The 27094-nt window shown below is 43.1% G+C and overlaps 1 protein-coding gene across 1 annotated transcript in view; it reads right to left on the bottom strand.

Annotated features, from left to right (window-relative positions):
- The window catches only part of LOC137304151 (microsomal triglyceride transfer protein large subunit-like), an 83329-nt gene extending 57832 nt beyond the window's left edge, over nucleotides 1-25497 (bottom strand). Inside the window, exons 1-4 of the mRNA XM_067972651.1 lie at nucleotides 25416-25497; nucleotides 21133-21276; nucleotides 19983-20090; nucleotides 14144-14260 (exon numbers count right to left, since the gene is read on the bottom strand). Of these exons, the coding sequence (XP_067828752.1) occupies nucleotides 14144-14260; nucleotides 19983-20090; nucleotides 21133-21258 (351 nt within the window). The 5' untranslated portion in view covers nucleotides 21259-21276; nucleotides 25416-25497. The remainder of the gene's footprint in view (nucleotides 1-14143; nucleotides 14261-19982; nucleotides 20091-21132; nucleotides 21277-25415) is intronic.
- Between the last annotated feature and the right edge of the window lie 1597 nt (nucleotides 25498-27094).

The following is a 27094-nucleotide window of genomic DNA, read 5'->3' as shown; positions in this document are numbered from 1 at the left end:
CTGTTTCACTGCGTTCAGTCTTTGTGTTGTGAGTAAATGGCACGACCGTTAACTCACTGCTACAGAAAGCTAGCGCTACACTACGGAGATTAAACAGGGCCCCTTGTGCCAATCAGAGTGATAACTGCAGAGCATCTGGATGTCCATGAAACGCAAGTTAGCCATGAACCTTCTTCCCTGAAGCATGAATTAGAAATAATGCCGTTCCGATAGTACACACAGCAGTTTCTGGACTGGGAGACCCGCTGCATGTAACTGTAGTCTCCTGATGACATCAATACGCCACCACTAGTGTTCCACTTCCAAGCCCTCTCCTATCCACAGGCGCAGAAAATGTTCAGACACTTATAACTTTGCTTGCGTTTTTACTAGGGTAGATTTGTAGAGCTCTACAACTAGAATATTCCCGGGGGGGACTAATATCTAGGGAATTAATGGTGACAGATCCTTATCAGCTAAAACTATCATGACATGATATCATGAATGAGATTAAACTTTAGATTCTGAGACTGTTAAGAATGATTAATACTTTGCTTTGGAAGGACTCCAAAACTAGCCAACTGTGCAATAGGAATCCTATATATACCGCAGCGTAGAGTTACAGGTCCGTTAAACGCATCGGGGTAGAAATTCGCCTGGGAGGGGGAGGCGCAGCGCAAGATGGGCGCGTATTGCATCGGCCGCCTGTTATTCGCCCCGCCCAATATCCAGTTCCATCGACCTCAATGCTTTGCATTACTGCATAAAATAAATTTCTACCCCATTTTTTGTTTGGGGCCTTGGTCTCTTATATGCTGAATTATCCGGATACAGGTAGTGGCGTTAGCTTATCGGGCTGCTCTCAGTCACAGGACCTACCCGTGAAAAGGCTGGAATATTTTAAATGATCTTTTATGTCTCAGAGGCAGTGTACAGCTTGAGCTTTTTGATTCGGCAGCGATGTAGTTGTTACAAAAATCTAAGCAGGCTCAGTGGGTAAATGCACAGACCAGGATGGTCCTCGGTTTGTGTTGAGTCAACTGCTCCGAGCCAGGACAAACCAGAGAGATGTTGCAATTGGCCTCGCGGCCTGCGTTAGATGGGAGAAGGTGGAGGAATCAGTGACCCTGATCACTGTCCAGTGACCCTCACGTGAAAGTGTAAGGCTGTTGGGTGAGGACAGCATTGGGTTCGGCTGTGATGACACCACCTTTGCCCCCAAGTTTGAAATGCTTGTGGCCAATCACTGTCTAGGCTCACACATGAAGCACAGCCATTTGAGTCCAGTTTTTTCCCCTTGACTCCTTGGGGGGAATTTTAACCCTCCCCCCACAATAGGCGGGAGAGAGGGGGTTAAATCGGCGAATTTGTGAAACCCGACCCCAAGCCCCCGTGAACGCGCCTGCTTCTGTTTTAACTGCACCGGGTTTGGGGGCGTCCGAGTAACCCGCAATGGACAGGCGGGTCAGTGATTATAACATGCAGATGAGGCTCCATTCCTGGGATTTTGGCAGCAATTTAAATTTAATGCTGGCTGGCCGGGTTTCCCAGAGCTTGCGAAACCCGGCCTTCCCGTAAATATCAGGGCCCTTGTGTCCATTTTCACAACTGCTATACGCTATCTGGTACTTCATCCATTCGGCCACTATCAAAGTGACAGTGAGTGCTAGCAGCCTATTTAGCTGTAGGGGGAATGGAAATCACATCTGAACCTGAACATGCTCTCCCTGGCATCCACACATGCTCACTTCCAGTAGGGTTCACCAGACAGTGTCTCAGGGCAGGAACCCTCTCTGATTTTCTCCTCTCCAAACTCAGCTGAGACAAGCTACTTTTAAATAACTTCAATTCCTAGACTGGAGATTTGAAAACTTCTCTGGATCGAAGTGAAAAACAATTTACAAAAAGTAGCAGGTGATATTAAAGAGCCCTTGGGCATCTAATGCAATATTAATTACAATTAAAATTGAAGCAATTATTTTTAAAAAGTACACATTGTAATTTTCTAGCCACAGAAATGGAATATTCATCATTAAATTTGATCTTGCATGTGAAAGGACCTGATAGCTCACAAGGACAAGTGGTGCTGGCAAGTTATTAGGAGTCTCTTGAGAGAGAGATGAACGAGTTATTTTTCTGTATCATGCTGCTCCACCTGCTGTTTATTGCGAAAGCTGCTATTATCCTTATGAGAAGCCGGCTGCAAATGTAGGGTTGCCAACTCTGATTGGACGTTTTCCTGGAGGTTTCATCACTGACAACCCTCCTCCAAGCGGCCCGCCTCCGCGCTCCCGCCATTGGTTGCCCTCATGGCCCACACCCACTCCAACACCAGTTGGAAAGCGAACAGACTCTTCGTTATCCGATTGGATGATTCTTGACTGTCAGTCAAACAGCCTTTTTCTCCCCCATCTCCAATTACGAATAAACCAAAATGTTCAAAGAAAATGTAAAAAACACACAATGCTTTATCTCCTGGGTCGCTTTCAGCAGTGTCCGGGAGACGGGAGACTCCAGGGCAATTCTGGAGGACTGGCGACCCTATGCAAATAACACTAATGCGTTGAGTCCAGTTAGTGCTACTGCTGAATGGGGACATGCGAGGGTAAATTTACTGAGACTGCCGGGTCGCGGGGCCTAATAAAATGTACCCTGCGAACTGGCGCCACTTATACCCAGCAGCACTATAGTTGTCCATACCTCCACCTCTCTCTCCTCCTCCAAGACGCTTCTTAAAACTTACCTCTTTGACCAAGCTTTTGGTCACCTGTCTTAATATCTCCTTATGTGGCTTGGTGTGAAATTTTGTTTGGTAACGCTCCTGTGAAGCACCATGGGACACTTTACAATGTTATATAAATGCGAGTTGTTGTTGTTGTCAGTCCCAAAAATGTTATTCAGATCGCAAGGCCTGTTGAATTTTCTCAACTCTACATTTGAATAAAAGGGCCAATTCCGTAACCTCTTGCTCCCAGCTTGGGGGGGTGGGGTCATGCTCGAAGGAAGCATGGGTCAGAGGCAGGGCTACCGTGACTGTGTCTGTGCCAGCTCCATACCGGATCTTACTCGTGCGTCTTGAGTGAGACAGCGACGAACATTGCTACCAGTTCTGACTAAGGATCTCTTTCTCAAAACATTAACCTGTGTTCTCGGTGCTAACAGACCTGCTGGGTATTTCCAGCATCTGCTCTTATTATTTCAGGTTTGCAGAATTCAACAGTTTTCTTTTTAATAGATTTTGCACATCATCAGTAACAACTGCAATAGATGAAAAGTCTCACCTAATTGAAGTTGCAATTTATATAGAATTACATACATAGGATTTACAGCACAGAAACAGGCCATTCAACCTAACTGGTCTATGTCGGTGTTCATGCTCCACACAAACCTTCTCCCACCTTACTTCATCTAACCCTACTTGCATATCCTTCTATTCCTTTCTCCCTTGTGTACCTTTAATGCATCTATGCTATTCGACTCAACCACTCCATGTGGTAATGCGTTCCACATTCTCACCACTCTTACAGTAAAGAAGTTTCTCCTGGATTTCTTATTGGATTTATTAGTGACTATCTTATATTTATAGCCCCTAGTTTTGGTCTCTCCCACAAGTGGAAACATCTTCTCTACATCTATGCTATTGAACCCCTTCATTATTTTAAAGACCTCTATCAGGTCACCTCTCAGTCTTCTCTTTTCTAGAGAAAAGAGCCCCAGCCTATTCAGTCTTTCCTGATAGTTGTACCTCTCAGTTCTGGTATCATCCTTGTAAATCTTTTTTGTATTTTCTCCAATACTTCTACATTTTTTTTTATAATATGGAGACCAGAACTGTACACAGAATGTGGTCTAACCAAGGTTCTATATAAATTTAATATAACTTCTCTGCTTTTGAATATTCCTCTAGAAATGAGCCCATGTGCTATATTTTGCATTTTTTGTGGCTTCATTAACCTCTATTGGTACTTTTAATAATTTGTGAATCTGTACCCCCAGATCCCTTTGTGCCTGTACCCCATTTTGACTCTTATTTTCCAAGGAGTATGTGGCCTCCTTATTCCTCCTACCAAAATGTACCACCTCACACTTACCTATATTGAAATTAATTTGCCATTTACAAGTTCTGTAAGTTTGTTAACGTCTTCTTGTATTTTGTCGCGGTCTTCCTCAGTATTAATTATACCCCCCAATTTGATGTCATCCACAAATTTTGATATAGTACTTTCTAGTCTCGAGTCTATATCACTTATGTAAATGAAGAACAACAGTGGTCCCAGCACCGATCACTGTGGAACACCACTTCCTATCTTCTGCCAGTCTGAGTAAGTACCTGTAACCCCTATTCTCTGTTTTCTGTTTTGTAGCAAGTTTGCTATCCATTCTGCTGATTGTCCCCTGACTCCACATGCTCTGACCTTAGTCATGAGTCGACCATGACTTATTGAAGGCCTTTTGAAAGTCCATGTATCCACTGCATTACCCTTATGTATTCTTTCTGTTATTTCTTCAAAGAATTCAATAAGATTGGTCAAGCACAACCTTCCCTTTTGAAATCCATACTGACTGTTCTTTGTTATAGTCTTAGTTTCTAGTTGTTTTTCTATTACTTCTTTGAGTAAAGATTCCAATATCTTGAGTGACTCACCTCCTGACTCCACAAAGCCTTTCCACCATCTACAAGACTCAAGTCAGGAGTGTGATGGAATACTCTCCATTTGCCTGGATGAGTGCAGCTCCAACAACACTCAATAAGCTCGACACCATCCAGGACGAAGCAGCCCGCTTGATTGGCACCCCATCCACCACCCTAAACATTCACTCCCTTCACCACTGGCGCACAGTGGCTGCAGTGTATACCGTCTACAGGATGCACTGTAGCACCTCGTCAAGGCTTCGACAGCACCTCCCAAACCGCGACCTCTACCACCTAGAAGGACAAGGGCAGCAGGCACATGGGAACAACAACTCCTGCACGTTCCCCTCCAAGTCACACACCATCCCAACTTGGAAATATATCGCTGTTCCTTCATCGTCGCTAGGTCAAAATCCTGGAATTCCCTACCTAACAGCACTATGGGAGAACCTTCATCACATGGACCACAGCGGTTCAAGAAGGCGGCTCACCACCACCTTCTCAAGGGCAATTAGGGATGGGCAATAAATGCCGGCCTCGCCAGCGACGCCCACATCCCATAAACAAATCTAAAAAAAAAATCTTTCCTACCACCAACATTAAGCTAATTGGTCTATGGTTCTCTGGAGTTGTTCAATCTCCCTTTTTAAATATAAGAACATTAGCTGCCCGCCAGTCCTCTGGCACTATTCCCCTTTCTAATGAATTTTTATAAATATATAATAGTGCCTCTGCTATCTCTTCCCTCGCTTATCTTAATATGTCCAGATGCAATCCATCCGGATCAGGGGTTTTATCCTCTTTAATTGTGTCAAGTTTATCAATTATCTCCTTCCTTTCTCTCTTAAATGTCATGATATCCTTTTTGATCTTTTCTTCTAATGTCACGTTCATCTTGTTAGTCTCTCTGGTAAATACTGAGGCAAAGTAATTATTCAATATTCCTGACATTTCACTGTCATTTCCTGTGAGTTTATCTTGTGCATACCTTAGTGGCCCTATTCCTATCTTAACTTTCCTTTTGTTATTTATGTGTTGGTAGAATACTTTACTTTTTCTCCATATAGTTATGTTTCTATATTAAAAACCTCACATAATTCTAGACACAGAATTATAGGTGCTCACACTGGAGCATAGATTATGAAATAGTTCCATTCTCTTTGCATATGCAATGAGTGCAGTCACATGAGCAGTGTGATCCCACTCTTTAATGGGACTGTTATCAACAACAGCAAGGCATGTCATGTGACCCCACTGCTGCTGTTACTCAGTTCAAAAACAAAGGGATGTTCCTTGGGTTTAATGTTGCAAAAGTTCTTTAAAAATCTTCTCCTCTATCAGGAGGATATAAAATATCCCATAACATTATTAAGAATAGCAAGGGGATTGACCTGGCTAACATTTATCCCTCAACCAACTTCACTAAAACAGATTATCTGGTCATTTATCTCATTTTAGTTAATGGGGCCTTGCTGTGTGCAAATTGGCTGCTGCGTTTCCCTAAATTACACTTCAAAAGTAATTAATTGGCTGTGAAGTGCTTTGGAACATCCAGAGGTCATGCAAGGCACTATATGAATGTAAGTTCTTTATTACTAAGGACATTACTCGTCATCTTTGATCATGCCAGTGCTAATTGGAGTCCTAACATTTAAATGGTCTTATAGACCTTGGTCTCTCTGTTTTGGTCTCCCAGCTTTTAAATGCACATTTCTATCTGTTCCAAAAATACACAGCTTTTGGGTGATATTTTAGAGCAGGTCGATAGGAGGCTGAGAGATCATTAGATCCAGTAATCGAAGATGACGCATCAAGAAGTCTTAATTAGACTAAAAAATTCTATGCAAGACTGCCCCTTCTCACGACCATGTTCTCCCTTTCTCTCCTGAAGATGCTGCGTGTTGTTCAGGTGGACAATGTAATAAACTGGATAGCCAGGTGGTGAAGGATCGAATACTAGAGCCTGATCCTCAGTTGCTTCCAAGCCTTTATTCACAGAGATCTATATTTCCCCCACCACACCCTCGATAAGCTCTAATATAAATGGATACAAGAGAGTTCCCAAATGATACACTCCACCTGAATACAATTAACACTAATTGATATAAATCATATGGATACAATTAACGGACAACAGGTTGTTTAATTTCCCTTCGCCCTGTACGAGCCCTCCCACAAAGGACTGACTTAGTGGCTTCCCACAGAAGCACTGAGGACACTTCAGGTCCCTTGTTGTCCAACACACTCTGAGTAAACTGCACTCGCAGAGAAGTTAGGAATACTGGGTCACCAAGAAAGGCAGGGTTGAGGTGCCAGCACCAGGGCTGAGGTTGTTCATTGTGACTGGGGCATGGTCTAAGATGGCGATTTTCCCCATTTCACAACAGTGGACCTTGGACAAGTGGGTTTGCTTCATGAAGAAGCAATCTACAGCATGTCCTTTCCTTTTGGGGTGCAAGGCTTGCCAAATATCCACGAGCCCAATGTCTCTGCATCATGTCACAGTCAGTATGGCTGTACTTAAATTGGTAACAAGGGGGTACTAGAAAGGCTGGCTGCATTTAAAGTAGATAAGTCACCCGGTCCGGATGGGATGCATCCTTGCTGAGGGATGCAATGGTAGAAATTGCAGAGGTGCTGGCCATAATCTTCCAATCCTCCTTAGATACAGGGATGGTGCCAGAGGACTGGAGAATTGCAAATGTTACACCCTTGTTCAAAATGGGTGTAAGGATAAACCCAGCAACTACAGGCCAATCAGTTTAACCTCAGTGGTGGGGAAGCTTTTAGAAATGATAATCCGGGGCAAAATTAATAGTCACATGGACAAGTGTTGATTAATAAAGGAAAACCAACATGGATTTGTTAAAAGCAAATCGTGTTTAACTAACTTGATTGAGTTTTTTGATGAGGGAACAGAGAGGGTTGATGAGGGCAATGCGGTTGATGTTGTGTATATGGATTTTCAAAAGGTGTTTGATAAAGTGCCATATAATAGGCTTGTCAGCAAAATTGAAGCCCATGGAATAAAAGGCAGCATGGATATGAAATTGGCTAAGTAACAGGAAACAGAGAGTAGTGGTGAATGATTATTTTTCGGACTGCAGGAAGGTATCCAGTGGTGTTTCCCAGGGGTCAGTACTAGGACCACTGCTTTTCTTGATATATATTAATGTCTTGGACTTGGGTGTACAGGGCACAATTTCAAAATTTGCAGATGACACAAAACTTGGAAGTGTAGTAAACAGTGAGGAGGATAGTGATAGACTTCAAGAGGACATAGGCTGGTGGAATGGGCGGGCACATGGCAGATGAAATTTAATGCAGGGAAGTGCAAAGTGATACATATTGGCAGGAAGAACGAGGAGAGGCAATATAAACTAAATGATACAATTCTAAAAGGGGTGCAGGAACAAAGAGACCTGGGGGTATATGTGCACAAATCTTTGAAGGTGGCAGGACAGGTTGAGAAAGCAGGTAAAAACGCATACGGGATCCTGGGCTTTATAAATAGAGGCATAGAGTACAAAAGCAAGGAAATTATGTTGAACCTTTATAAAACCTGGTTCGGCCACAACTGGAGTATTGTGTTCAATTCTGGGCATCGCACTTTAGGAGGTGTGAAGTCCTTAGAGAGGGTGCAGAAAAGATTTACTAGAATGGTTCCAGGGATGAGGGACTTCAGTTACGTGGATTGGCAGGAGAAGCTGCGGTTGTTCTCTTTAGAGCAGAGAAGGTTAAGAGGAGATTTGATAGAAGTGTTCAAAATCATGAAGGGTTTAGATAAAGTAAATAAAGAGAAACTGTTCCCATTGGCGGAAAGGTCAAGAACCAGAGGTCACAGATTTAAGATGATTGGTAAAAGAACCAAAGGCGACATGAGGAAAATCTTTTTTACGCAGCGAGTAGTTATGATCTAGAATGCGCTGCCTGAAAGGGTGGTGGAGGCAGATTCAATCGTGGCTTTCAAAAAGGAATTGGATAAATACCTGAAGGGAAAATATTTGCAGGGCTACGGGGTAAGAACAGGGGAATGGGACTAACTGGATTGTTCTTACAAAGAGGCCAGCACGGGCTCAATGGACCGAATGGCCTCCTTCTGTGCTGTAACCATTCTATGATTCCAAGCTTCTATTCTATGGCTGCTTGCCCTGGAATGCTTGTGCTTGCTGGAAGCCTATTTTACAGGTGGAGTGCGTAATTCAGATGCCCACCTATTTTCTCCATCCCCCTCATTGGGAGGAGAGGTAAGTATTTGGAAAGCTGTTGTGGGGAACGTGACGGTATTTGTGTTTGGGCTGTAAACATTCTGCCTTGTAACCTGCTGCAGGTTCCTTCAGGAGTAGCCATCACCTTCTGCAATGCTGATCTCCAGGGAGAAGAGGAGCTGTTGGTTAATTAATGGTTCGAAGGAGGCGAAGGTTTGACCCACCCAGCCTCTCCTGAGTTTGACACATCTCACCAGGGAAAGTCACATCCACTCATTCCTCTTTAAAGTAGGGCACAGAGCTTCTGTTTCTATTCTTTTAAAAGTAGAGGTAAGGGAGCCTGATTTTCATTTCTGCCCGTCTGGTTAGCATAGTGAGGTTAAACAGTGCCTTGTTTTTTTGCACTCACTCTACTCAGAGATTGGCTTCTGGGTCCCAGGAGCAGCTCTGCAGGCTGGCTCGTGACGCTAACTGTAAGTTTTTCAAAAAAAAATATTGTACCAATTTGAAAGGAAAATTGCTTAAACAAATTCAACAACATTTATCTTTCCAATCTGGGTAGCTTGCCACTGTGCAATAAGCTGAATGTGACATTCCTAATTGTAGTGAGATTCCTTTATCTGAAGAACTGGCAGATCCTGTAATATTATCACTCCTTCTAATGTGAGCAGATGCCTTTGACCTAAACAGGAGTATATGAACGGTTTTAAACATGGAACTAATCTCCTCTGGCTCTGTGACAGCTTCTCTGCTGTGGCGCAGATGGCCATGGCTACTTTGCCCTCTTAAACTGTAATGTTAGTAGTCGTTAACCATCTTCAACTTCTGCTGCATAGAATCACAGTACAGCACAGAAGGAGGCCATTCGTACTCGTGTCAGCTCTTTGAGAGAGCTATCCAATTAGTCCCGCTCCTGTAAAATTATACCTTTTCAAGTATCCAATTCTCTTTTGAAAGTTACTATTGAATCTGCTTCCACCGCCCTTTCAGACAGTGCATTCCAGATCGTAACAACTCACTGAGCCAAAAAAAATAATTCTCATCTCCCCCCTCTGGTTCTTTTGGTAATTATTTTAAATCTGTGTCCTCCTTCATGGCAATTGTGTTTTGCATATTGGAAAACAGAATATAGCCATTTCAAAAAGAAGCATAGCTGCTTCATTGACTGGAAGCCTGCAGGGTAAATTCCCTGATGCCACTATCCCAGTGGGAGAGCTTCGCCCAAAGGGGCACAAGTTGGAGAATGGGGGCAACAGTGTTGTAGCCCTTTTGCTGACTCACGTTCCCTTCAACAACTTGTATGTACACAGCGCCTTTAACTTAGGGTCTCACCTGAGAGCTGCACTGCTCCCTCGCTGATCTAAGATCTGATTGATTGATCTGATTGACTTGTCCTGTCCTGTTTTTATTTCAATTTCCAGCATTGACGGCTTTTCCATTCATCATGTCAAAGCCTCCCTACATTCAGACTCCTGTTACTGATGAACATCTACACGTCTCAGCTACTTTCAACAACCATTAAAATATGTTTTAAAATGAAAGAAAAGAAAAAAGCAAAACCTCAAGCAGAACACTTGTCTCATTACTCACTGATTCTGCACTTGGCTTCACAATGTTAAAAGAATTTGTTGAAAGCTTCTATTTGATGAAGTCTGGGGAGTTTAGCCTGAAAATTAGAGTCTCTGTTATTGTAATGTACTTAGGATGAAGTAATGTAATGTAACATCATTCCTCTCACTTCAAAAGATAAACATTTAATTAGTAAACGAATGACTTTCATCATAAAGCATTTATTTTAGTTTCCAGTCACTTCAAGATCCACAAAAGACATTTTATCATGAAAGTCAAACCTGTTCTTTATGGGACCAGAACTTGAACTGTAATACACTGATATTGACATTTAGATAATTTACAGGCAGCATGGCAGGGAACGTGTACTGAATTTTATGAGGACTAACTGAAAAAAAAATATGCATTGACTTTGCAAGATGAATATTAGTAGCGAAAACTTAAATGGGAAGGGAAGTCGAGAGGAATACTTCCACAATGTCAATGTTCAAAAAAGCACTAACGCATAATTTGAAAATGTTTTACCTTCTGTTTTCAAAATACCTTCCATCCAGATTGAGTGATAGCACCGGCTAAGGTAATTTAGACATTGGAGTCCCAGACCAATGCCATTTAATCGGGGCCACAGCTTGAGACTGGTCCCAGAACCAAACCACGGCAACCCAACCAAGGAAGAGCCAAACTGGCAAAGTATCGTCGTCAAGGGCCTCATCCATAAGAGGATACTACCGCTACCGGCTTCTTCCAACCGTTACGGCTCAGGGATATCACTTGTGCCTCATCGGCCGTTAAAGGGCACTTTTATGTTGTCATCCCATCTTCGTCTGGGTCTACCTCATGGCCTCTTCCATGTTGGTGGTGGTTTGGTGGTGAATGCTCGGTTAGGGTCAGACTTGGGGTGGCGCAAGAGGTGTCCACAGCAGTGGAGTTGGTAACGATGAACCAACCGGGATAGCGGTGGTTGATTGACCATGTGGTGCACCGCCTCATGTACAATTTTATCCTTAGGCTTAATGTTTCATCTGCCCTGCTAACTGGAATTTCCTGGTAGGATAACTGGCCACACCTTCTAGAACGGGAAACGGCCAGTGAAGAAGCACAGAGCTATGCTAGGGTTCAACCAAGGTGGGCAGGTCTGTGCGGAGCTGGTGACAGCTGACATGACATGGGTGTACTGGCTCGTTAGAGTATATGGCAAAGACCTAAATGGCTGATGCTGTAACTGTTCTCATCATTATGACAGGTTGTGGGACCCCCTAAACCAATCCACCACATAAAGCCAACCTTAAAGGGGTCGGCCATTTAAGATTGAGATGAGGAGGAATTTCTTCAATCAGAGGGTTGAGAACCTTTGGAATTCTCTACCCCAGACGGCTGTGGATGCTCAGTCGTTGAGTATATTCAAGGCTGAGATCGATAGATTTTTGGACTCTAGGGATATGGGGATCAGGCTGGAAAGTGGAGTTGAGGTCGAAGAGCAGCCATGATCTGATTGAATGGCGGGGCAGGCTCGAGTGGCCATATGGCCTACTCCTGCTCCTATTTCTTATGTTCCTTTGGTCCTTACCCAATCGGTTGCTTACAGAAACACCCAGTAGAAAATGCCAATTTAGGTGCAGGCTGCACCTCATGAATCGTAAATTCAGATTGGGCCTTAATTTCCTGTAGGTTTTTAAATTTTTTGCGTGGCAAGTTGCTGGAAGTGTGAGCTGATAATGGTGCAGCGAGAAACAAGGCATCTGGGAGCTGAGTGAACAGGGCAAGCAACTGTGTATCTCCTTAAACAATCAGTTTGAAGGATTGTGAAATAAACAGCGTAAGGACTGAGAAGGAAGTGTAAATTAGAGTGGGTGAATTCAATGTCAAATCAGGTACAGAAAGAGAAATAAAGAGAGGGAAAGAAAGATTGGATTAAGAGAGAGAGAAAAGTGACAGAAAGAAAAAGTAAAAAAAAATTAAAATTTTGCATTTGTAAAATCTCCAACAATATTTAAAACCTGAAGAAATGAGACTCCACATTTGTAATAGTTAATTTTCAGTGCCAGAGAGGTTGATTAGCAGTAATTAACACTTACCATGTTGTTAAAAAGGTACTTAGATTTGAAATGACAAGACTTAACTTTCTGTGGCGAGTTTAGTTTGTGTCTACCGCGCAAATACAACAACTTCACACCGTTCAATGCTGGTGAGGCAGTCAGTGAGATGCCGTTTTTACGAAGTTAACGGCGGAACGGCGCAACTTGGACAGCAACTTTTGGATCTTTGAGTTTAACCGCGCGTCTGCCCCTCACCTGAATTTGCTGAACCATTTATGCATAAATAACAGCGAGCGCCATTCGCCTCACCGTTATTTTGACAGCGAATTCTGGCCCATATCTCCATTCTGCCTTCATACCAGCGTGCTACAAACATCATATACCACAGGTAGTCAGGGGAACGTAACACATTACTGCATGGATGGTGCTGATCGTGGCACAAGAGCAGCCAAATTTATTTGAGGTGCTCTCAATAATGAATGAATCACAAAGAACATTTGCTCTGTGTACCCAGTTTGTGTGTGGTTTCCCCACTGTTATAGGAAAGTGTAATATTTCTCCCCCTCCTCACATGGCTCAGTGTATCATGTTGTGTGATAATGGCCCTTCCAGTCCACGAAGACTTGGCCTGTGCTGTATTAGCTCATCTCTGCAGAAGTGGCGGGATGGGGGATACTACAATTGGTCTTTCCATCACCAGGCTACAGAAAAGGAAAAAATACATCTTGATTGATATCCCATTATCCCACCTGGAAGTGTGAGTTTGTGGGCATCAGATGAGGGGGCGATGTATTCTGCCACCATCAGGTTCAAATATGTGCTGTCCAGCTTCAAACATGAAGAACAATTAAGTCGATGAAGTAACAGAGAGTTGGTACTCTCCATGCAGCCCTGTCCATCATGAATCACTGCCTTCAGGAGGGGAGGGCAAGAAGAGGGAGAAAAGGGAAGATTTCTTGGTATTCAAACCTTGCTTAAAAAGGGCATGTGCTATCCCCCCAAATAGGAGGTTCTGACTGTATACACGAAACAGAAACCTAGTCCCTTTGAGGAGACTGTGGTATCTGAAATGTCTTGAGATCATTCTTATGGAAATAATTATTTTGCACTAAGCTGTAGAAAATGAGAAAAAAATAATTATGACAGTAAATACTCTTATAAAGGCTGAAATTGCTACAATTGTGAATTTGAGTTGAACTTGTTCAATGAAGAAAGAAAGACTTGCGCCATTCGTGATCTCGGGATCTCCCAAATCGTTTCATAGCCAATGAATTACTTTTGAAGTGCAGTCACAGTTGCTATGTAGACAGATGAGTACAGCAAGCTCCCGCAAACAGCAAATGAGATAAATGATCAGTTAATCTGTTTTTAGTGGTGTTGGTCAAGGGAGAAATGTGAGCCAGGTCACCAGGAAAACTCCATGCTCTTAGTGCCATCAGATCTTTTATCCAGACAAGTAGGTGCGGTCTTGGGTTAATGTTTCATCCAAAAGTCAGAGACCTCTGACAACGTAGCATTCAGTACTGCATTGAAACATCAGCCCAGATTTCTACGGTCAAATCCCAGAGTGAGGCTTGAATCCTAACCTTCATGACTCAGGAAACTGGGGAATTGACTGAGCCAAACTGACACTCAAATTGATATTAGTAAAAGTAAAACACTATCCTCAGGGCTGCTGCACTCAGTGTTACGTAACCAATCAATGAAATGGAACATACCTTATTGGACGCACCAAATCCAAATTCTGGTCTCTCACAACTATGAAGGTCTTTGGTCTTGGTCACTTGGTTATTGTCAGTTTCATAGGTGACCCTGCAGTTGCCCGATACGTCAACCTGAAAAGGAGAACGGATTCCAATGAAACAATTGGTAGACCCTCTACGGGTCGGCTTAACCTCAGGATGCAGCTAATCTTGATCCACACTTTCTAACTCTTCCAAAACGAGTATCTGCAGCTCAGGCTGGCAGCCATTTTCACTAACTCAACAGCAGAAAATGTGAACTTTGAACTTCACAGTCAGTTCTGACAGCCTAGCAACCCATGGTTGAAAGAATGATGTGTACATGCCAACCTAGAGAACTCACAAAAGCTGATGAACAGTTGACGACTCAAACAAGAACCAACAACTTGAGAATGGCCCTGGGTATAGGCCTTGACTGACATCCTGAAATCCTGTGTTAGTTTGTGGGCACCAGATGAGGGAGTGGTATATTCTGCTGTGATAGTCACCATGGTCAAATAGCCCACCAACCTTTATTATCTAGGCTTAAATATGAAGAACACTCAATTTGATGAAGTAACAGATCTGCTTTATGGTGACTAGATTTTTATTTATTACATGAAATTCCAGGATCTTGCATTTGCTGGGATTACATTTCACAATTCTGACCCTTTCTTCTGTGAAAATTGAAACCTAAGGGCCTTGCCTATGACTTGAAAACAAGTAGTCACACTGAGAGTGCAGTGGGACATGCGTTTATTGTAATTTAAGCTGCAGGTGTACCTCGTGGGGGTAATTATCTAAGCGCATGCTGCCAGCGATCTTCTATCCATTGATATATCGATCGCTGATATTACAGGGGGAAATTTAAGTACACAAAGTGCATTTTTCGTAGTGGTGGATTGCGAATTTTGGGAAGTGGGGGGGGTGCAAGCACTGAAAATGCAAAGTTAATTTCCTGGGGCATGAGGGCTTGCCGTGCTAGTGGGAAATTTTGACCTTTGACACTTTTTTGGTGGGTTTTTCCAGCAATTTGGGCTGGATATTCAACCTTTGAAACCAACAATAATTTATTCTGGGACCCTGATAGATATTAAAGCAAAATATAGGTTTTGAACAATAATGTACACAGTGAGTATAACACAGCAGATCTTAATGTATGCAGGTACCATAGCTGGATGAGGTAATAACACAAGTAGTGATGGACTGTAGGCTTATTTATAACATCATAAATTTATTGAAATAAATGGAAATAATAACACTTTCAATACAAACAGCATTCAATCCAAACATAACAGCAATTTATTTCTACCTAGCTCTTCAACTGCAGGACTAATTCTCAACGCACATTACATTAAGTAGGAAAAAACACAACAGTGAATGAGTCTCGTTCCACATTCTGCAAAATTAAAGTAAAGGCAAATCAAGCTAAATTGATTCTCCTCAGAACTTCCAGTCTTATGCTGAATCTTTCTAAGAGCAGAAAGACCAACGTTTAACTGATAATCACGTTCCTTTAAGTTCGGAACCAAATACATCCACAGCGTGATCCAAAGAAAGAATTTTAATTTCTGTACCTGCGCCAAATGCTAAATAAGCGCAGGATCCACACCTTCCCACAACAAACGTGCAGTCTTGGCACATGTGTACAACCACTGCATTTTCACGCACGTGCACGAGAGCCCGAACTCTGAGCGTGCGCAAAAAATCCGCGCACAGGTACAACACAATCTCTGGGGTGACCCTTACCAGGAATTTCCAGAGGTAGTAAATCCACTGATTTATATCAGCAAATTCTTGATGTGCACACAGCACTGCAGAAAGGCTGACTGTCAATTGGTATGTACAATGGCAATGCGTGCGTGTGTGATTTTGTAAAAAAAAATCCTTTTTACATTACTGTCTTAGTCTATATTATATTAATATTCTTGCCTATAGTGCACTCTGCCTGTGTATTATATTTACTTCCCTGTCACACTCGGTTGATAAAGCACAACTGTTATAAAACAGGGTTCACCCGATACACTGTGAGCAACGCCACGGAGATCTGCTAGTTAGTGGATCTCCTGTGGCATTGCTCAGAGCAGGTCAGATAATATGCTGTTTTATAAGGACAGGAGTCTTATATTATTCCATGCATTAAAAAAATAAATAATTTTCTTTTCAACATTTTCTGACAGTTTTAACACTTGCACAATGGATCTCTTGGTGAATCAGAGACAATCCAAGTAACTTCACCATTCACCAACCTGCCCCTTCCCTCAAAGCTCATTTTTTATTTTCTCTTCACTAACTGTAAACTTACTATATAAAGGTCAAATTGGGCCCATCTGAGACTTGAATACTATTCCTAGATTGGGGGAGAATCTTCTAACACCTTTCTGCTGGATACAACATAGGCAAACACTTGTGGTCTGATAGGTGGTCACTCTCTCTTGCCTCCAGCCTCTCTCTTTCCCTCTGGCACAACCCTTTCTTCTTTCCCTATCTTATCAATAATACTGCACTCATTACTACTTTGAGCTTTTCTCTTATTGCTAAGCTCTAAACATGCCCTCTTACATGCACTTGCTCCTCTCTGCATTCTCACTGCATAGAAATTAAGATTCTACTCATCCCTTCCCAAGACCTGTGGAATTCCTTACCTTCCTCAAGTCTTTCCTCTTACAATTTACATTGGATCTTAAACCCCAAACTTGGCATCACCGTACCAGTCCTCAATTTATCTTGTCTTTTAATCTTTCCAACCTTCCTGGTATGGCTCTCAAGCCTTCATCTGGCTTTCTCAATTAAAATAAACAGCGACTTTTCTCTCACTATTAAAGATTGACTCTTCACGGCAACTTTGAGAATATAAAGACTATGCAGGGATATAAGTAACTAAAAGAAACAGAGAGCGCTGGAAATACTAATAGATCAATAGTTGCACTTTTGAACTAAAAGAGCTAGGCCTTTTCCTACTCATTCAGCATCAAACACCCTTTGGTCAGGTAAAGCACAACCAGATGCACAATAAACTTCCTCCACTCTGCCCTAACAACATGCGTCAGCCTTGATTTAAGTATGATGTGGATCACATCGTTCACCTGACGAAGGAGGAAGCCTCCGAAAGCTTGTGAATTTAAAATAAAATTGCTGGACTATAACTTGGTGTTGTAAAATTGTTTACAATTGATTTAAGTAGAACGCTCCCTTACTGCACCCACTGTGACAATTTTTTTCCTATCTCCCACACTAGTCATTCTGTGACTTCATTGAGTGCAATTGACAATTAGTGCTGAACTAGAGCACAGTTTGGTGTTGTAGCCTTCTGCTCACTAGGGACTGCCCACGGTGACTTCACTCATTATTAAAGACTGACTCGCCGCAGCTATTTTTAGAATGCAAAGGTTACACAGGAGTATGTAATTATAAGAGTTTAAAATAAAATAGAAAATGCTGTAAATATACAGCAGATTGAGATCTTTAAAAAAAATTATTCTTGGGATGTGGGCGTCGCTGGCAAGGCCGGCATTTATTGCCCATCCCCAGTGGCCCCTTGAGAAGGTGGTGGTGGGCCTTCTTCTTGAACCACTGCAGTCCATGTGGTGAAGGTTCTCCTACAATACTGTTAGGAAGGGAGTTCCAGGATTTTGACCCAGTGACGATGAAGGAACAGCGATATATGTCCAAGTCAGGATGGTGTGTGACTCGGTGGGGAACTTGGAGTTGATGGCGTTCCCATGAACCTGCTGCCCTTGTCCTAGTGGCTCGTGGAGGTCGTGGGTTTGGGAGGTGCTGCAGAAAAAGCCTTGGTGTGATGCTGCAGTGCATCCCATAGTTTGTACACACTGCAGCCTCAGTGCGCCAGTGGTGGAGGGAGTGGATGTTTAGGTTAGTGGATGAAGTGCCGGTCAAGAGGACTACTTTGTCCTGGATGGTGCAATGCTTCTTGAGTGTTGTTGCAGCTGCACCCATCCAGGTAAGTGGAGAGTATTCCATTACACTCCTGACTTGACTCCTGACCCCACCAGTGGGGTCCACATCTGTCCTAGGAGATGTTGGTACAGTGAGCCCCAATCTATCCTAAAGAGCGAAAACTCTCGTTGTGGGGAGTCCCTGCTCCTGTCTCATTTGCCTTGTAAAAGGTGGAACCGTACAAGGTAACTAGGGATCACCTGGAAATGGTGGAGATCTGGTCCAACTGGAGGCAATTTTCCTGGGGGTTCTGCTGGTCTCCAATCGGAGTTATACCAGGAGATTGACGGAACGTCCAAGGAATTTCGGGGTCAACATCTTCAAGAAGGATTTTGTTTAAAATTATGGAAGGTTTTGATCGAGTGAACGGGGAAAGATTGTTTCCTTTGGTTGAGTTATCAGTGATGATAGGACATTAATTAAAAATTTTCCCTGCGAGGGGTGACATTAGGAAAAATTTCCTTAGACAGAGGGTTGTTGGAGCATGGAATGCTTTGCAATGGGGAATGATTGAGGCTGAGACTATTTGCATCTTTGAAGAGAAAATTGGATCAATCTTTGAAGCTGAGGCCTTCACGTCCTTTCTAAAGTGTGGTGCCCAGTCAAACCAAATTCTTTTGTGAACCTTTAAACAAGCTAATAAATTTGTTCAAAAGGCACACAGTGGAGATTCCAGTGAGTGCAGGAATGTGTTCAGCTCAAATATCGCTGAGAAGCACTTCCACCGCATAAATTATTGTACGCACTCCTCTAACACAGAGTAGTTAGAGAAATTATAATGGAGGGGAGAAGGTAAGTGGATTGTTTCCAGACCTCGGCTGATTGTTTCCAGGTGTGTGAGCAGACCACAGGCAATTGTTTTTTCATTTTCTTTCCCTCTCCGTTTCCCCTGGCTTTGGCTTGCTGCCTTCCAGTAGAAATGCAGGGAGCGGAGAGCGGAACCCAGACCTGTAGCCCTCCATTATCAAGGCACAGTACCTTGGTGCTCCAATCCACTGTGCCAGCCAGTAGGCAGTTATGTGCCACCACTCATACATTCTACGTGACTGTAGTCCCTAAATAAGACCTTGTCAAAAATCCTGCAGACACTTTACACAAAACTTTACGCTTTTTAATTCTTTTTAAACAGTACAGTGCTATAACATAAAATAGACAAAGTCAGCAGGATATGTAAACCATCTATAGCAGACGTACTCACCCAACGTTTTGTTGAAGGCCACTCTTACAGACTACAAAGCAACTACATGCATTTACTTTTCTTCCCACCCCACAGGCAATATGGACCAGACCGTCACCATGTGCCTGGCTAAAGGAAGAAGCACAGTGGTGGGAGGCAGCATTAGGGAAGAGGGGGGGGAGGTCAAATTGTTCGCTTTGCATATTAAACACTTCTAGCGCATTCGAACTGAAGAGGTTGAAGCCCAGGGTTGCCCATTACTCTACCCAGCTGTTGTCGGAAGGGAGGTCAATCAGTTTTTGCCCTGCCCGTTACAAAGAGCGCTTCATCATAGGGGGACACCTAGTCTTTGGGAGGAGTGGAAAAAATCGAAGAGAAAACAGGCATGATCGGCCTGCCCTGTCAGCCATCTCTCAGGTCATCAAGGTCAGTCAATGGTTCATATTGTCCTACCTTTAGGGCTTTGCAGCAGAGAAAGAAAGAAAGAACAAACTAAAAGAAATAGGGAGTCGCATTTATACAGCACCTTATTACTTCTCTCAGGACATCCCAAAGTGCTTCACGTAAAATTAATTACTTTTGAAGTGCGACCACTGCTGCTAACTAGGCAAATCCAGCAGCCATTTTGCGCACAGCAAGGTCCCACAAGAAGAGGGCATTAGAAGCAAAAGTAGGAAAGGAAAACAAAATTGAATGGGTTACCTCTGTGATGGTCCCAGAATTCAGCTGCAGTTGGAAAAGACTGACCAGGCCTCGTTTTAGATTTAGAATTAAACCCCCTTCTTCCTCAGAGCCGTACAGAGCCTCGATCTGAAAGAAATGTAAAGTAAATTACTCCTGAAAGGCTCCCGAGTTTTCAGAAGCTTTATGCCATCAGCTTTTGTCCAGCACCACTCCAAATAAACAATTACAAAAGAAGCCTAGAAGTCGCTCATAAATTGACATAATATTAACCACCAACAATCATGACTATTGAAACAAATGGAGTTAAACTATCAATTTACCTCATAGTTTAAATTTAAATGATGCTACCATAACTTCTGGTTAACTGGGAGAACCTCAAATATAAAACTTCTATTAACAAAATTCAGTTCAGGTTTCACAAAGCAAAGAACCAGTTAATAGGGGTGAAATCTGTCTTGAGCAGGTAGCGCAAAGCAAGTGATAACGAATTGGGAGCCCATTCTAAACTTCCATCAATGGAAAAGAGAATCAGGCAGAGTGTAAAACAGGCTACCAATTCGCTATTGCCCGTTTTACGCTACGCCCAAGGCAAATTTCACCCCAAACCTGTTATGGTGATGTCAGCTGAGGGATAAATGTTGGCCAAGGTACCAGCAAAAATCCCTAGGAGGGAAGAAAGAACTTGCATTTATATAGCGCCTTTCAGGACATTCCCAAAACGCTTTACAGCCAATGAATTATTTTGAAGTGTAGTCACTGTTGTAATGTAGGAAACACAGCAGCCAATTTACACACAGTGAGTTCACCCAAACAGCAATGAGATAAATGACCAGATCATCTGTTTTTTAGAAGTTGATTGAGAGATAAATATTGGCCAAGACACCAGGGAGAACTACCCTGCTCGTGTTCGAATATTGCCATGGGATCTTCTACATCCACCTAATCAGGTAGACAAAGCCTCGGTTTAATATCTCAGCTGAAAGATGACACTTCTGACAGTAGATCACTCCCTCAATAATGCCCTGATGTGTCGGCATACATGATGTGCTCAAGTGTTAGTGTGGGGCTTGAACTGACAACCTTCTGACTCAGGAGCGAAAGTGCTACCACTGAGTCCAGCTGACACTTACCAAGAATTTAATTGTAACAAAATAGGGAACAAAATTACCTTTCCAGAATTCCAGTGAAAGATTATAGGCTTTTTCAGAGCTACCATAGTTGTAGGCCCCAGCAAAGCCTCAAGCTGAACGTTTTTGAAGATGTTTTGCTTCTCCTTTCGTTCTGACACATTCATTAGTTTTACTTCTTGTATCTGTTGATCAAGGCAGAGGGAGACACAGCGTGAGATTATAACTTTAACAGTAGCCTTGTGAAGGGGTAGATGAATTTATAACATGCGAGTTCAGACTGGCTGGAGAGCCTCCAGACCTTGAGAACCCGTGCTACAGCCTGGGGGAAGCCCTGTGTGATTAGCCCACGTGCTGCAGCTCCAGAGAACTTTTCAGGCCTGTCTAGAATTACAGCCTGCATTAGGGTTAGATGAAGTGGGGCGGGAGGAGTATGAAACATAAACACCAGCATGGACCTGTTGGGCTGAATGGCCTGATTCTGTGCTGAACATTCTGTGAATTCAATGCAATGACTGTGTTTGTGCAGTTTGTGATGTCGGAGATTATGAATAGCGACTTGAATATGAGGGATAATTTTGCTGGTGTTGAGCCTTGCTGAACATAAAGCTCCTCACTGGGAGCAGTAACTAAAATTAATACCAGGATATTAGATGGCTGCGAATCGGCCACGCTGACCAATCGTCCGATTTGCCTTCAGTGAGATTCCGCAATGTGAGCATCAACTCTTCAAATCTACCCCATGGTGCACATATTGGTGCCACAGAGTTAATTACTCCAAAGAAACCAAAATAATGCTTTAATTACTGCACTTAGCGCTCACCAGAGGTGTTAATAACATAGCACAGGTCATGCCGGTCGCTTAAAGGAAGACTTGCATTTATATAGCGCCTTTCACGATCTCAGGATGTCCCAAAATGCTTTACACATGAAGTACTTTTGGAGTGTAGTCACTGTTGTAATGTAGCAGCCAATTTGTGCACAGCAAGCTCCCACAAACAGCAATGTGATAATTACTAGATATTCTGTTTTTAGTTGAGGTATAAATATTGGCCAGGACACCTTCCCAAGTCATCTTTGAATAGTACCATGGGATCTTTTACTTCCACCTGAGAGGGCGGATGGGGCCTCAGTTTAACATCTCATGGCACCTCTGACAGTCCTGCACTGGAGTACCAGCCTAGGTTATATGCTCCAATCTCTGGAGTGAGACTTGAACCCACAACCTTCTGACATCAAAAGGCAAGAGTACTACCAACTGAGCCACAGCTGACACATATGTAACTCAGTTAAGTGTGGTGTTAAGCCATGCAGGTCAATGTTTGCCCCCCATTGTGCATTGAGTTAACTGGTGCTCAGCCACAGCACCCCCTTGGGTTGGGGAGGAGGAAGGGCCAAAAAAAGTATCAGCAAGAGTGCTTGTTTCTGATCACCATTCAGTGATCTTCTGCTGGAAAGTTCATAGAATCATAGAGCACAGAAGGGGGCTATTGGGCCCATCGTGCCTGTGCCAGCTGTTTGAAAGAGCTATCCAATTAGTCTCGCTCCCCTGCTCTTTCCCCATAGCCCTGCAAATTTTTTCACTAAGTATTTATCCAATTCCCTTTTGAACGTTATTGAATCTGGTTCCACCATCATTTCAGGCAGTGCATTCCAGATCATAACAAGTCACTGCGTAAATTTTTTTTCCTTATGTCACCTCTGGTTCTTTTGCCAATGACCTTAAATCTGTGTCCTCTGGTTGCTGACCTTTCTGACACTGGAAACAGTTTCTCTTTATTTACTTTATAAAATCCCTTCCTGATTTTGAACACCTCGATCAAATCTCCCCTTAACCTTTTCTGCTCTAAGGGGAACAACCCCAGTTTCTCCACATCACTGAAGTCATTGGGAATAGACGTAAAACGGGTTGCTGACTCGTTATCGCCCATTTCACCCCATCATACAAAGTCAAGATCCAACCCGTTGTGTCTGCCGTGGACCCGTTGGGCAATATGTCCGTGAACATGAAACATTTCACAAGAAGCAAGCTGGTTCAAATTCCACATTCAATATAAAAAAATGAAAAAATACTTAAAACCTGTTAAGTTTAATTTTTTTTATTCGTTCATGGGATGTGGGCATCGCTGGCGAGGCCAGCATTTATTGCCCATCTCTAATTGTCCTTGAGAAGGTGGTGGTGAGCCGCCTTCTTGAACCGCTGCAGTCCCTGTGGTGAAGGTTCTCCCACAGTGCTGTTAGGCAGGGAGTTCCAGGATTTTGACCCAGTGACGATGAAGGAACGGCGATATATTTCCAAGTCGGGATGGTGTGTAACTTGGAGGGGAACGTGCAGGTGGTGTTGTTCCCATGTGCCTGCTGCCCTTGTCCTTCTAGGTGGTAGAGGTCGTGGGTTTGGGAGATGCTGTCGACGAAGCCTTGGCGAGTTGCTGCAGTGCATCCTGTGGATGGTACACACTGCAGCCACTGTGCGCCGGTGGTGTAGGGAGTGAATGTTTAGGGTGGTGGATGGGATGCCAATCAAGCGGGCTGCTTTGTCCTGGATGATGTTGAGCTTCTTGAGTGTTGTTGGAGCTGCACTCATCCAGGCAAGTGGAGAGTATTCCATCGCACTCCTGACTTGTGCCTTGTCGATGGTGGAAAGGCTTTGGGGAGTCAGGAGGTGAGTCACTCGCCGCAGAATACCCAGCCTCTGACCTGCTCTTGTAGCCACAATATTTATTTGGCTGGTCCAGTTAAGTTTCTGGTCAATGGTGACCCCCAGGATGCTGATGGTGGGGGATTCGGCAATGGTATTGCCATTGAATGTCAAGGGGAGGTGGTTAGACTCTCTCTTGTTGGAGATGGTCATTGCCTGGCACTTATCTGGCGCGAATGTTACTTGCCACTTATCAGCCCAAGCCTGGATGTTGTCCAGGTCTTGCTGCATGCGGGCTCGGACTGCTTCATTATCTGAGGTGTTGCGAATTCAAACGCCTCTGTTAATAATAATGAGCTAAGGAATCTTATGAGAATGTACACTGATATAACACAGCATAATTTCAAGGCTTTAAGCATTTATTTCACTCTCTCTCAAAAACACATTCCTGATTTTTTTTTCCAAAGTCCTTTAAACTGCCTTTTTGGTTTAACGTTACATACCCTATAAACTTAAAATTCATATCCTAATAAAGCACATTAAAAAACAATTCTTAAAATAAAAATCACAAGCCTTTAACATAAACTTACCAATCCCAATTTTTAGCAGCTGAAACATTATTTTCCCCCCTCTGAGGCCTCACGTTTCCCCTCTGCTCCATTCCTGGAGTTTCGATCCTTCGGCTGGGCCCTTAAGTTGTGACATTTTTCAGAGCTCTGGACCTGTGTAACCGCAGTGCCCCTAATGACGCATCATGCTGAAAGTTTCAGCTGTGCACCAACACTGAACTTCTGGACTGTAAACCGTTTGTCAAGGCCTGAACAGACTTCTGAAGTGAAGCGAAGTGAGACTTGAGCGGAGTGAGACTACACTCTCCTGTGAGTCTTACACCATTAGAGCCCTACTTCTGGACTCAGGCTAATATTTACACTGTAACTGCGCTGAGGTGAAGCAAAACTGCTTCACTCCGACAGTACTGTAATAGAGTGAATGCACTCTTGTCTTTTGTCATGCATGTGTTCAGGCCTCAGGATGTACTCTGCCTGTGGCTGCCCACACACTCTCCTCCCAGCTGCCCATGGTGGGTGCCTCTGTTCCCAGTGTAAATGTGGGTACCCTTCCTGGAACATACACAAACATTCAGGTTTCTGTGTATGTGCTCTGCTCTCAGCCAGTAGCTTTGTCTCTTCTTGTTGTAGCTACTATCTGATCCCTCATCACAGTCGTGGTCTCTGCATCTTATGTAACTGTGGCCATGTACTCTCTGCTTTTGGCATGGCCATGGCCACTATCGCCTGTCCCGATGGTTCGGGCATGCCTCCTGATGTGATCCCAGCCCCAGAATCCCTCTCCCCTCCATGTGCTCTCAAACACCAGCCCTTCCCGGAGCTCCCAAATCCCAGCACTCCCAGATCCCAGCACCCAACTCTTGAGTTTTCCCAGAACCAAATGCATCCCCTCGACAATTCATGAACCTCACACCAAAGTCTTTTCCTCCTTCCCCACCAACTGATCCCAGGTCCCCAGTGTTCCCAGAGACCAGCGCTGGCTAAACATTTCAAAGCCTCAACCTGCTGTCTCCCAGATTTCAACTGTCCAAATACTCCCATGTCCCGATAGCTCAAACTTGCCATGCAATGTTCCAGGAGCTGATCTGTTAACATAGAAAACAAGTAATGTACTTACTTGCAACTGAATGAGCTGCTCATGCTGGTTGCTACCATTTTCCCAAACCACATGAAGTTGAGTGACAGCTTCAATCCTGAATCCTGATCCTGGCAGTGCTGCTGGACTTGACAAGGTCTCCAATAACAAATCCACATTGTATTTATACTTAAACAATGCACCGGATTTGTATGCAAGACCTACAGTTTGTGCTCAGGCAGAAAAATTACAAAGTTATTGCACTTTGTCCAAACAAGCATTTATTGCAATGATTCCATTATTTATTTAGATGATTATCTTGATATCTATTCCAACAAAGTGAGTTATCTCCTTTAAATGCGAGGGGATTGTGCTTTTAGAACATTGTCTTTTCACATCTGGTCAGGATTTGAATAGGATCTGTGTTGGCTAAAAGTCCCATGTTAAATTAGTTTGGTGCATATGACTATCATAAAATTATTAATGATGCTTCAGACTTTCCTACAAGCCTTACTGAAAGGCTCCAAGTTTCTCTTAATGGGCAGTCCACAGGTCCCTCTTGATAGCTCCAGTGACCCTCTAATGATAACCTGTTGACTGAAGTCTGGAATGAGTATTTCCTTAATTGTACCCAAAAAATATATCCAAACACCCATCATTGTTTTATTTCTGGTGAAACTACTTCAGAGCTTATATAGTATTATGAGATGAGATTCAGATTAAAGAGACCTAATCCAAGCATTTAGCCCCAGTTAGCATGCTTTTAAATTTTGGGCTGCGTGGGCCAGTTACAGCCTTGAATATTGGTCTCAGGGGCTGCACTATCCAGTGGAGTGGAGCCCCTAACAAGGAGCACGTTGATCATCTACTGGGAGAAGTTTTGTACTTCGAGTATCAATCTTGGACTTTAGACTGTATGAAGTGATGATGATTTGGAATCCAAAATTTTCTGTCATGGAAAGCCTTGGGAAATGACCCAAGGCTTTGGAATCTCCTTTAATGGAGAAAATCTTGTGTTCATTGAGACAAAGAGTATTCACCATTAACGAGAGATTGAACATCTACAGAAGGAATGAGTATTAATTTTGTAATTGGAGCCTTGAATGTCCAATCTGGGAGGGGAAAGCTTTCAACAGCAATTCAAGACTCTGGATGACTGACAGCTGAAGTCTTCAGCCATTCTCCCACAACCTGGAGCATTTTAATATGGAGTCCCTGTGTAGTATATGGACTACATAGATATATGGAAGAATGGAGGAATTTCCAGCAAGAAATAAGGTTTAAGCAATCTCAAGAGATGGATCATCTTGATGGTGGTGATTCTTGGACCTAGAGGATTGAGTTAGATGTCCAGTGTGTTGGATCAAGGTTAGCAGAAGACATTTTTGTGTTTTAGTAACTATTCATGTAGTATGAGTGGAGATGAAAAGGCTGAAGGAAGCTTGGCTTGGACTGGGCATTTGTTGGTTATACTGAGACCTCAAGTTCCTGAACCTGAGCTCTGCCTGACAAGAGGAAGATAATTTCCACTTATCCAAATATTCAATGGGATTCTTGGTATAGATAAACATAAGAATTCATCAAATTCCACGTGATTATGGAGTTTGTAAATTCATTTCATTTAGAACAATTGCAGCTGGCAGAAAGAAAAAATTTTCATCCTATCAGTCTGGGCTGCATTCAAAACCAGGTTCCAGAAGGGAAACATGTCAACCATTCTT

This window comes from Heptranchias perlo, chromosome 36, assembly GCF_035084215.1.
Source record: "Heptranchias perlo isolate sHepPer1 chromosome 36, sHepPer1.hap1, whole genome shotgun sequence".
NCBI lineage: Eukaryota > Metazoa > Chordata > Chondrichthyes > Hexanchiformes > Hexanchidae > Heptranchias > Heptranchias perlo.
This window is presented reverse-complemented; position numbering and strand designations above follow the sequence as displayed.